At 48.5% G+C, this 11,323-nt stretch overlaps 1 protein-coding gene across 4 annotated transcripts in view; it reads left to right on the top strand.

The window, feature by feature from the left end:
• MLH1 (mutL homolog 1) overlaps nt 1-11,323 on the top strand; it is a 39,918-nt gene that overhangs the window by 5,267 nt on the left and 23,328 nt on the right. For 2 of the 4 annotated variants that reach the window (XM_077754253.1, XM_077754251.1), the window contains exons 4-9: nt 2,229-2,302; nt 4,246-4,318; nt 5,397-5,488; nt 6,862-6,904; nt 7,044-7,132; nt 9,058-9,170. In XM_077754253.1, the coding sequence (XP_077610379.1) occupies nt 9,104-9,170 (67 nt within the window). In that variant the 5' untranslated portion in view covers nt 2,229-2,302; nt 4,246-4,318; nt 5,397-5,488; ... (1 more) ...; nt 7,044-7,132; nt 9,058-9,103. Of the gene's footprint in view, nt 1-2,228; nt 2,303-2,956; nt 3,076-4,245; nt 4,319-5,213; nt 5,294-5,396; nt 5,489-6,861; nt 6,905-7,043; nt 7,133-9,057; nt 9,171-11,323 lie in introns of those variants that run through there. The other 2 variants (XM_077754255.1, XM_077754254.1) reach the window with 2 other exon arrangements.

Raw genomic sequence — 11,323 nt, 5'->3', positions numbered from 1 at the left:
AAAAATTCCCCGGGGCTGTGATCATATTTCTGCCCCTTCTCAACACAGAGGTAAATAAGATATGATACTTTTACTTGTAAAATAGATGCACATTGAAAAATCTTAATGAAATTCAGTTTTCTAAAACCAAAGATTGTTCATAAATACTTAATACACTGAAATTTATTTTATCTACAGATACAACCCCCTCCTCCCCTCCTGACAGGGTGTTAGGTGCCTCTTGACGGAGAATGCAACACCACGTACGGAGTTTTTTTGGTCAGATAATCGAATGTAAATCTGATAAATACTCTCTAAGCGCCAGTATTGAGAAAATATGGGAGGCAAGGGAGCGTGGTAAATGATAGAGACCAGGAAACTACATGATAAAAGGCTTGTTTGTTTCCTTCAACAAATTAAGGAAGAAAGAAGGAAGAGGGAGGAGGGAGCAAGAACCTGTAGATTAAAAGAGGGATAAGAAGCACATGAACTAGGGGCGCCTGGGGGGCTCAGTCGGTTAAGCGTCCGATTTTGGCTCAGGTCATGATCTCACGGTTTGTGAGTTCGAGCCCCGCGTCGGGCTCTGTGCTGACATCTCAGAGCCTGGAGCTGCTTCCCATTCTGTGTCTCCCTCTCTCTCTGCCCCTCCCCCACTAGGGTGCACTCTTTCTCTCAAACATTTTTAAAAATTCTTTTAAAAAAAAGAAAGGGAAGATTTATTGAGGGATTTCTATGTTCTGCCCCTGGTTCTCAGCACTTTGTCAGCATCAACTTTTGACCCTGGTTCTGCAGCCCCGGTCCTATTACTACCCTGTTGTACAGATGAGGAAATTGACACTTAGGAGGTATTAAGAGGGGCTCCGGCTGGCTCAGCTGGTGGAGTGCGTGACTCTTGACCCCAGGGTTAGGAGGACTGCAGTGCGTTAGGTGTATAGATTACTGAAAAAAATAAAATCTTAAAAAAAGAAAGAGAGAGAGATGGCCAGGGCACCCGGCTGGAGAGTGGCTGAGTGGGGGACGGCACCCCGGAGCTTGACCCCAGAGCTGGCCCCTGTGCACTTGCTCCAGTCCTGGTGCGGAGGCGCCTATGGCAGCAGAGCCCCGCCCGCGGCACGCCGTCCTCGTGGGCCACGTGCCGGAGCGGCGTGTCCCGTGTCCCTCCTGCCCGCCTTGCCCAGCTCAGGGTCGTCACACCTGCTGTGATGAGAGTTACCTCGCCTGTGCAAACTGGGGACGTCCAGCCAGGAGCCGGCACTCTCTGAGCCGGAGCCGTGTTCCCCGCGCATGAACTGAGCCTGCCGCAGGCTCTGCTCACCGTCTTCTGTCACCCAGCCCCCGCCGCAGTGCCTGCCTGCAGGTTTATATGCTGTGAGGCCCCTGAGAAAGGAGAAGGGGGTTCCAGTGAGCTAGGCAAGTGGGGGGGGGTCATTTTTTAAATATTTGTTTTGTCTCCGTTTCATAACCTTAAGTTCGCATTTCTAAACACGTAAGTGCTTACAGGAAACAGCCTTGGGTAACAGTGTGCGACATTATCTGCTCGGAGTGCTCCCATTTATGAAGGCAAGTGTTCACATTGTTGGGAGGCAGGTTATTGAGAATGTTATGAAGCATGCCAGTAATTCTGCCTGACCGCACTTGCTGCCAACACGTTAACACCCTGGTGTTTCTTTGCAGTCACATGGATGGACCTAGAGTGTGTTATGCCAAGTGAAACGAGTCAGTCAGAGAAAGACAAATACCATATGGTTTCACTCCTATGTGGAATTTAAGAAACAAAAGGAACAAGCAAAGGGCGGTCTACAGACTCTGAGCTGTAGAAAACAAACCGGTGGTTAGCGAAGGGGCGGGGACGGGGGAGATAGGTGATGGGGTTAAGAGTACGCTTACCATGATGAGCACAGGGTGACGGACCGAGTTGTTGACTCCCTATCATGTACACCTGAAGTTAATGAGCGGTATGTTACCTATACTGGATTTAAAATAAAAGAAAAGAAATACTCTGATGTGTTTCCCGTGGACTTTTATTAATATTAATACATATTTTCCTCCTAGTAATATGCCACAAATTCAATTTGATACCCTTTTTTTTTTTTTTTTTACACATTGTGAAAGTGAGTGGGCAAAATGCTTATTGTTGCCATTTAATACAAAATGGAAGGGGCAACTTAGAGCACCTTCCCCTTTAATGAGGTGACAGTGGGTGACCCAGCAGTGAGCTTTTCTTTCATCCCATGTTCTCTCTTCCTCAGGCTTTGGCCAGCATCAGCCACGTGGCTCACGTCACCATTACAACCAAGACAGCTGCTGCCAAGTGCGCATACAGGTACGCGGAGGCTGCTTCTCTCGGGTCCCTGCGGAGGCGTCCCTGTGCCTCGGCCTCACCCTACCTCTGTCTCCACACTCGGGCCGTCTTCTCTGACCAAGATCTTGAAAAAGTTTTCTTGCCTCTCTGGATTAGTTGAAAACCCAGAGGGATGATTATCAGGTAGTGATCTTATTCATGGCTTCTCAACAGGTAAGGGGTGACGTAAGTGCCTACAAACTGTTCCACAGATGTATTCCAAGGAGGCAGTGGATGTGGATGCACGTTAGTAGGACAGCGCTTTGTCTGCACACAGGCCTGTGGCGGGGGTGCTGGAGGCTCACGGTTTCTTTGCTGCCTTGTGAGCCACCAGCTCGCGGCCACACGCGTGTGCCTGTGCTGCTCGCCCTCCACCGGGGGCCACTGGCTGCAGTTTTCAGAGGCTGACAAACAGCCTTGGAACAGAACAGAAACAGGGTTTGAGGAATCCGAGTTACACCTTTGTGTTTGTAAGCACTGGCCATTTACTAGTGGAAGACAGGGAGGGGTACCCCATCTAGGAGTACGGTAAAAAGAAATTTTTTAATCCTACAGATTGTTCATAAATTAATACAGAAATCAGCTCCAACAACAGCAGTTCTGCCTGTTTCTCAGCCTTTGACAGACAGACATGGGACGGAATGGAAAAAGGAGCATTCCGGAATATACGGCACTGTTGCTAGGAGAGTTGGACTCTGAACTAGACTTGCCCTGGGATCTGCGTGCGCGGATGTGATCAGTATTGCTTCTCACAGGTTAACGTCTTCCTGAAATAGACTGGGAGTCTTGTTTCTTCCCCTCTGGAATTCTGTTCTACTCCTGCTCGGGCCCCCACCGACGCTTCCCACCCACTGACATAGGTTGGAATCCAGAGCCATCCCGGAACAGCACCCTCCCTGCGCTTGCCATCCACCTTTCCAGCCGCTTCTCTCCACCATCCCCCGCCGCCACGTGATCTCAGGCTTCTGTGCTCTTCCTGGATGGTCTTCCCTGCTTTCTCCCTGAAACTGTTCCTCCCTAGAGCCCAGATGAATTGTCATCCTCCTGTGGTGCTTTTACCCGCTAGATCACTTAGCACAGTGTTTACACTTTAGGGAACAGTCTGTCCCTAGATTGAGGGTTCTCTCCAGGGCCTTTCTTTATTACCAGGGCCTCTGCAGGTGTGTCATGCGCCAGCCCCTCCATACCTGATTACAGAATCACTGAAGATATTTTACTCTCACCATAAGCAGTTTGCATTGTAGCTCAAAACTTGGGAACTGGGACACCTGGGTGGCTCAGTTGGTTAAGCATCTGACACTTGATTTCAGCTCAGGTCATGATCTCATGGTTTGTGACTTTGAGCCCCGCATTGTGCTCTGTACTGACAGCTCAGAGCCTGCTTGGCATTCTGTCTCCCTCTGTCTCTGTCCCTCCCCTGTTTGCTCTCTATTTCTCTCTCAAATAAATAAAAATAAACTTAAAAAACAACTCAGGAATTAAAAACTAAATTGCTAGAAGAATAGGGTTTCCTTTTTTTTTTTTTTGGTATCCAATTGGAATGATAATGGAATAGTAGAAAAACAAAGAAGTAAATCTTAATTAAGACAATATAATAGGGGCACTTGGGTGGCTTAGTAGGTTAAGCATCTGACTTTGACTCATGTCATGATCTATGCTGACAGCTCAGAGCCTGGAGCCTGCTTTGGATTCTGTGTCTCCCTCTCTCTCTGCCCCTTCCATGCTTGTGTGTTCTCTCTCTTTCTCTCTCTCTCAAATAAAGATTAAAAAGCTTTTAAAAAATGATTAAACAGGAAAAAAATTTTAAAAAGAGATCATATATAACATGGCTGTATTTTAATCTGTTGTTGATCATTTTCTTTTATACATTTTGGATAAGTACTCTGCTTCTGTTGGTTATTGATAATCTCATTATTTTCTCTAAGAGCCAGTTACTCCGATGGAAAGCTGAAAGCTCCTCCTAAACCATGTGCAGGCAATCAGGGGACGCAGATCACGGTAAGAATGGTGGTGAAAAAGATCTTGTGTAAATGTTGGAATAAGGAGTAAAATTGTCCCTGAGTTTCCAGAGCAGTAATAAAATGAAGTTTTGCTAGCTCACAGAAACAGCAGGTACTTCCTGCCTAAACAAGGGGAGAGTTACTGGCCTTTGAGGCACGGCAGCCGGTCTGCTCCCTCGTCTTTTTTTATGGGGATGGATGAAATGAATGGCGAGGTAGTTGGTATGAAAAGGACCCTAAACTTGGCTCCAGAAAGACACAAGTCAGAGTCTCAGCCTTCCAACTCAATAGTTGTATGTCCAGAGGCAAGTTGTTCAATGTCCCTTAACCTCACCTTTCCCATCTGTCAAAGGGAACAAAGAATATCTGCCCACTGAGAGGCCGTCTGAGTAATATGATGGTGGCATCAGTCAGAGGGAGGCCAGTACGCTGCCTGTTGTCTGTGGTGCCACATTCGGTCTCTTCCCATGTGTGATCCCGTAAAGCACCCGCTATCCACCCCCAGCCCCAGCTGATGCTCATGTCCCCACAGGGTCCTGGCCCTGCACTTGATGAGGCAGGCAGGCGGGAGGCAGAGATGAGTGTGTGCTTCCAAGGGCATGTGAATACATACCCTGTACCCAACCCAGGGTGAACACAGCGCCATTTCCAAGAAGCCCACATGGTCTCAGAAACTTTATAATTATTCTTAGTTTGAAAACCACGTTTGTTTGGATGCCATGTGATGGTACAGTTCTTTGTGAAGCTGCTTGTTTGCCCCAGTGAGCTGTGTGCTGCTGTGGGTAAGACTGTGCTTTGCTCATCTCCGCACTCCCAGCACGAAGCAGAGCCTGATGTAGAGGGAGCCCCCGGCACCTATTTGAGGAATCAGTGAATGAAATGAGAAGCAGGAAAAATCTTATCTATTTCCTTTGTTGACCGTGGCCGGCTTGTCTCTTGCCCTCCCCAGTCAGTGCTCAGAACTGTACTGTTGGTAAGTGTAGTTTGATTCTCTGCCGGCCAGCTGTCGGTAGACACTTCGCTTCTTTATTTCCACGTACTTCTGTGAAGTGACAAGGAAAAAATCTTCTTTTCAGGTGGAGGACCTCTTTTACAATATATCCACAAGGAGGAAAGCTTTAAAAAATCCGAGTGAGGAGTATGGGAAAATTCTGGAAGTTGTTGGCAGGTACTGTCCCACGTCTGTAAGTGGTTCTCACCAAAGAAATGCGTCCCTGCTTATAAATTGAGAGCAGTTGCCCAGCTAGGTGGAAAAGAGTACGTTGTGTTTTAGCCTACGGGTTGTTGCCGATCAAGGTTTAGTTGCCAGTTCTGGGCTTTCTCTCTCCCAGGAGAGAGCAGTTGGTCTTTGCCAGTGAGGGTTCTTTGGTGGAAAGCAAGACAGACGAACTCCAGCTGACTTGAGCCTAAGGGACATTTATTGGAAGGCTAAGCGTGACTCCCCAAGTGGCGAGAAGTGTCAGCAGTTGCTCTACTGCACGAGTCGTCTGCTCCAGTTGTTCGCATTCTTCTCCTGACTCTACTCAGGTGTCTGTTTCCTTGGAGAGTACGTCTGACTGGCAGGGACAGCGTTCCCCCATCGGGCGCCTCTGTCAGTGGGAGATTCCTTGGTTGGCAGGCTGCAGGTACATCAGGTGGAATGGGGAAGAGGTGGTTTCCCAGAGGAAGGCTAGGGGCTCTTACAAGAAGAAAGCGAAAGGCAGGGCGGGGGAAATAACATTATGTCCACTGGAGACTGACTTCACCTGCTGGTTGAGTGGATCCAGCATGGGCTCTCTCATCCTGCATGTCCTTGGATTGTAGCAGAGATCTGGTAACTCTTTTTCAGTGTTTCTCAAAACTCCAAAATGAATAAAACCTGTACTCCTAATAAAGTGGAACAGATTTATACTTCAAGTTTCTTTGCTTTTCCCTGGAGTTGTACAATCAGCATCAAAACATTAGCTCCCGGAAATAAGGGAGCTCTGCTTGGCTGTTTTGGTTCTAGGCGTGGTTAAGTGAATTCCTAATTGTTAGCCGAATACGTGCATTTTGCTCGACACAGTCCTTCAGTTCATGAGGTCCACGGGGGGGAGAAATGATAAGTAATAGCCAACTGGGAAAAGGCTGGAAGATGCTGGAACAGGGCTGGAGGCCAAGGAAAAAGCGGATGAGGAGGGGGTGTCTTGAGGGGCTCAGAGAGAGAAGAGTTCAGGGGTTGTAAAGGCCAGGTTCTCAAGATGCAGCACCCAGACCTGTCGGGTCTGGGGGAGTAATGCTGTAGGCAGGGAGGGGAGTGCGTTAAAAAGCCCCAGAGTCTCCTTAGACCCTATAAAACCAAAAACCCTGGTTTCTCTTAGCTTCTGCCACAGCTGGCATGGGTTGGCTCCGTGATGTGTGTGCTGGCTTATTTTCCTGTGGGGAAGATGTGACATATGGAGATATTCTCGGCCGTGTGTATCTTTGTTTAAGGCACGTAACCCCACCGATTTATTTAACCCAAAGGGAGTTCTGCCTCACAGTGTGCATTTGCTCACTGTTCTGTTTCTCTTTCTATGCTAGGTATTCAATACACAACTCAGGCATTGGCTTCTCAGTTAAAAAAGTAAGTGGTTGGTTTATAAGGGACAGTTTTGTATTAGAGAAAGGATTGTTTTTTTAAGAGCTCACCTGTGGAGGTAAGGTCAGGATGTTTCAGTCACTGCTGTGCGACAATAAGTTTTATCTTCTGCTCTGTTCATCAGCACGGCGAGACCGTGGCTGATGTTAGAACGCTGCCCGGCGCCACGACCGTAGACAATATTCGCTCCATCTTTGGAAATGCTGTCAGCCGGTATGTTGATAACTCATATTTTAAAAAATCTGCACTCCATGTCTTGGTGTATCATTTATCCCATTATTTGGGAATCCGTCCAGGTAGTACCTGCCTTAATGAAACATGCAGGCTTCTTTCCATGGTTCACATTTGCTCTAGGAGTCGTTATTTCATGGAATCCACACTTCCGGGGCGCGGGTTATCTCCCAGATGCTCTGGCTGCAAATCAGTGTGTGCTCTCTAGCTTGTCTTCATAGCGTTTACAGTGTAGTAGAACCTTTTCCTCTTCTAGTGTTGCCTCTTTTCCTGAGACTTCCCTTAGCATCACTGTGGGACTTCGTTGTGATCATCGACATTTATTAATTAATTGCCTCCCCTTTGTTAGGCTTTTTGCCAGAAGTTACAGATGTAAAGACAAATAAAATATTCCCTGTCCTTACAGACTTTCCTGTCTGGTGGTGAGCAGATTTGTGAATGTTACCAAATCTGCACGGTCAGGGAAAGCCCCAGGGGGCTTGTTTGCATTGTAAACAGCACTCCCTCTGCTGGTGGAAACTACCGTCTGCATCTCGGAGTCCTAGTTAGGCCTCAGGACTCCGCAAGGCCCAGAGTGCCTGTGTCCTAACCTGAGGGGAGAAATCCTGGGAGCCCGCTGTGGGCCAGGCACGCCCCGGATGGAGGGGACAGCCCTGACTTCGCGTGTTCCAGAAACCTTGGAAGCAGCAGCAGCAGTCCCCAAGCCCAGTTTTCTCCTTCAGAGGACAAATTACTGAGTCTTTGAGCAAAACCAAGTTCCAAACTAGGGACTGGTCATATTGCTTTTAATTACCCTTCTCTTTCTAATTGTTAATGAATTGTGTTTTTTTAACTGTGTTCCTAGAGCAGAGAGAGAACTCTATTGTACAAGGAAACTTCTATGAGCTTCTTTATTGTATTTAAAGACTCAGAATTAGTTGTCAGGAAATTCCTAGGGACCACAAGACATTAGAAACCCCACTGAGTGGCAGTCCCCAAAGCGTGTTTCCAGAATGCCAGCCTCTTGAGATACTCTGGGGAAGAAAAGGTTTGCTGGTTCACTGTGTGCGAGCCGTATTTTCTGCTCAGAGCCTCAGAGCACCCATCACCCCATATGGGCCAGCGCCTGCCGCGAGTGCCTGCCGGTCCCTGGGCGCTGCGCTGAGCGATGCGCTAGGGCCTCTGCCCTCCCAGCTCCCCTGTCTGGTTGGGAAGCCACATGAAAGGGTTATGCCGTTCATGACTGGTTATGCCAGCTGTGCCAAAGGGAAAAGAGAAGGCACACAGGACAATCTCCCGGGGTCACAGAGAGTGACAGTCAGAGGTGGTTACTTCCTCTTTGAAATAAGCCCTGACACGAAGGGTGTGGAGGAATTCGCAAGCTGTCAAAGGGAGCTTTCCAGGCAGAGGACCCAGCACTTGGGAAGGTCTGCGGGCAGAGGGGAGCGTGGCTAAGACTTCCTTTCACCTGTTAACCCACCTCCCGTAAGCACAGCTCAGAGCAGCATCGAACTCGAGCCCCACTGTGGTGCTATTCATATAGGGGTTCCGTAGAAATGAGTCCTTTTGGAGTTTCCTCTTTGGGGTTTAGTTACGAAGATACATAGAAGTTTCAGTAAAACAAGGCCTCACAGCTTAGGTTTGTCATCATGTCCCAGCAGTCAGAGCCGTGCTTGGCATATAACATAAGGTCTTGAAAACAGTGATTGGGTGGGCAGGTGGGTATGCAGATGGACAGTGGATGGATGGGTGGGTGGACAGATGCATGGGTGTGGGGGCCCATAGGACCTCAACAAACCAAGTCTCGGGTCCTTATTTGGCAGAATTCATTTATGAGAAGGAGCCCTCATTTTCCAGCTCTAATTTTTTTATACGGTTTGAATTTTCCATTATTTTCAAAAGCCTCAGAATTTCTCTTTTCCAACCAGAGAACTGATAGAAGTGGGGTGTGAGGATCAAACCCTTGGCTTCACAATGAAGGGCTACATATCCAACGCAAACTACTCAGTGAAGAAGTGCATCTTCTTACTCTTCATCAACCGTAAGTGGAAGAGACCCGTGTGGGGAAGTCTGTCTGCAGGGAATTTTATGGGACCGTGGAAGAATCCCTAACCCACAGGTGTGATCACACGCAGGGAGCCCTCCTGCCCAGGTGCGGTGTGGTCGGGGAGTATTTATAATTTCCGGCCTGCGTGTGTTCAGTCCCCTGATGCGTGCCCAGCGCTGGCCGGCGCAGAGGCCGTGTGTTGCCCGCCTGGGAGAGGGCAGCACAGAGTCCGTGAGCCCGAACAGCGTCCTCACCTGCCGGGCCCAGCAGATGTTCTCGCCTGAGCTCAGGACTCCCTGACTTGCACAGCAGGACACAGGGAGAAGGTGCCTTGGGGGTGGGCAATGTCGTTAGCAAAGAAATGGATGATAAGCCCCTTGGGAGTTTTCTTTTTAAAGAATGAGTGATTTATGATACAGTGAGCAGTACCAGAAATCAGGGAGGAGATTAGCCAGATGAATTTGGATTTTTGTGAATTTCCTCTCCACTCTTATCTCTCTGCAAGCCTATTGTTTACATGATCGCTACTTGTTACATAAATAACTGTTCTGCGTTCTGCTGCTTTTTACTTAATTACATATTATATGGTTTTGAGAAACTGACCGGGAACTACAAGTGGGTCTGATTTGGTTTTTAATTTTCCAGCCAGAAATGCATCTCGCATCTTTCCGTTTGTTCAGTACTTACCATTTTTTTAATGTTTCTTTATTTTGAGAGAGAGAAAAGGAGAGAGCACATGCAGGGGAGGGGCAGAGGGGGGAGAGAGAATCCACACGGGGCTCCATGTCATGAGTTGTGAGATCATGACCGGAGGCAAAATCAAGAGTTAGACACTTAACCGATTGAGCCCCCCAGGCGCCCCGCTGTGTATCATTTTTATCATATAGATCCTTTACCTTTATTGTTCAAAGCAATACACCATCATGGTTTTGTTTGCTTGCCATGGAAAATGGTATATTCTTCTTCTCCACTCGTAATGATAACCAGCTATAAATGTCCCAGATTGTACATGGTTTTTTTGTTTTTGTTTTTTTGAGAGTGTGAGTGCATGAGCAGAGGAGGGGCAGATAGAAGGAGAGAGAGAATCTTAAGTAGGCTCCACACTGTCACCGCAGAGCCCAATGTGGGGCTCGATCTCATGACTGTGAGATCATGACCTGAGCTGAAATCAAGATTCGGACGCTGCACCACCCAGGTGCCCCTAGATTGTACGTGTTTTACAGCAGTTTTCAAAGCCATATAGAAGAAGGAAGAGAGCATATTTTACAGACACATTCTGTTAACCGATCTATAACTGTAGGGTTTTTCCTACTTTATTAAGAAGGAGTAAAGCCTAACGTGTAACAAAGTTTGCTCTTATCAGAGCTCAGAAGTGTTTTTCTTTTCTTTTCTTTTTTATAAATGTTTTATTTATTTCTAGGAGAGAGAGACAGCGTGAGCAGGGGAGGGTCAGAGAGAGAGGGAGTCACAGACCGAAACAGGCTCCAGGCTCTGAGCTGGCAGTCAGCACAGAGCCCGACGCGGGGCTCGAACCCACAAACCGCGAGATCATGACCTAAGCGAAAGTCGGACGCTTAACCGACTAAGCCACCCAGGCGCCCCCGGATTATTTTTCATGTGTGTTTTCTGTGCATGAAGAATCACTGCATTTTAACACATGTGCTGGCTACCAGATAGACCAGCAGAAATGTGTGTCCGTGTCGGGTGCATAGCTCATGTCTGTGCTTCTGGCGAGCTGCTCACTGCACGGGCTGTGCGTCAGCCGTAGCTAGTCTGGTCTGGGACCAGGTCCCCGGAAGCAGGGAGGCCACACTCACAGGCGTACGGTTGGGTTGTCTCCGCACTACTGTGTGCTCGCACTCCGGTGTGGGACAAGGGCCACGCCCTCAGCGCGTCTCCAGCCCAGAAGCCGCAGCAGAGGGGCCCTGGCTGCCTTCTGCCAGGAGCCCACACCTGCCCCTGCTCGTGTGCTCAGGGCACACGTCACCAAGCACAGCGACGTTGTTGAGGGCTGCAGGCTGCCGAGCACTCCGAGAACGGTCACGGCCTCCCTTCTCGTTGGAAAGGAAGTCCCGGGACGTGTCCTTGGCTGCACCGACCCAGAGGGGCAGGTCACCAGTGGGTCATCTGTCGGGGAGAAAGGAAGG

The sequence above is a fragment of the Crocuta crocuta genome, unplaced genomic scaffold (genome assembly GCF_008692635.1).
Source record: "Crocuta crocuta isolate KB4526 unplaced genomic scaffold, BGI_CrCroc_1.0 scaffold70, whole genome shotgun sequence".
In the NCBI taxonomy this organism is placed as follows: Eukaryota; Metazoa; Chordata; class Mammalia; order Carnivora; family Hyaenidae; genus Crocuta; species Crocuta crocuta.
The sequence above is the reverse complement of the archived record's forward strand: the minus strand, read 5'-3'. Positions and strand labels throughout refer to the sequence as shown.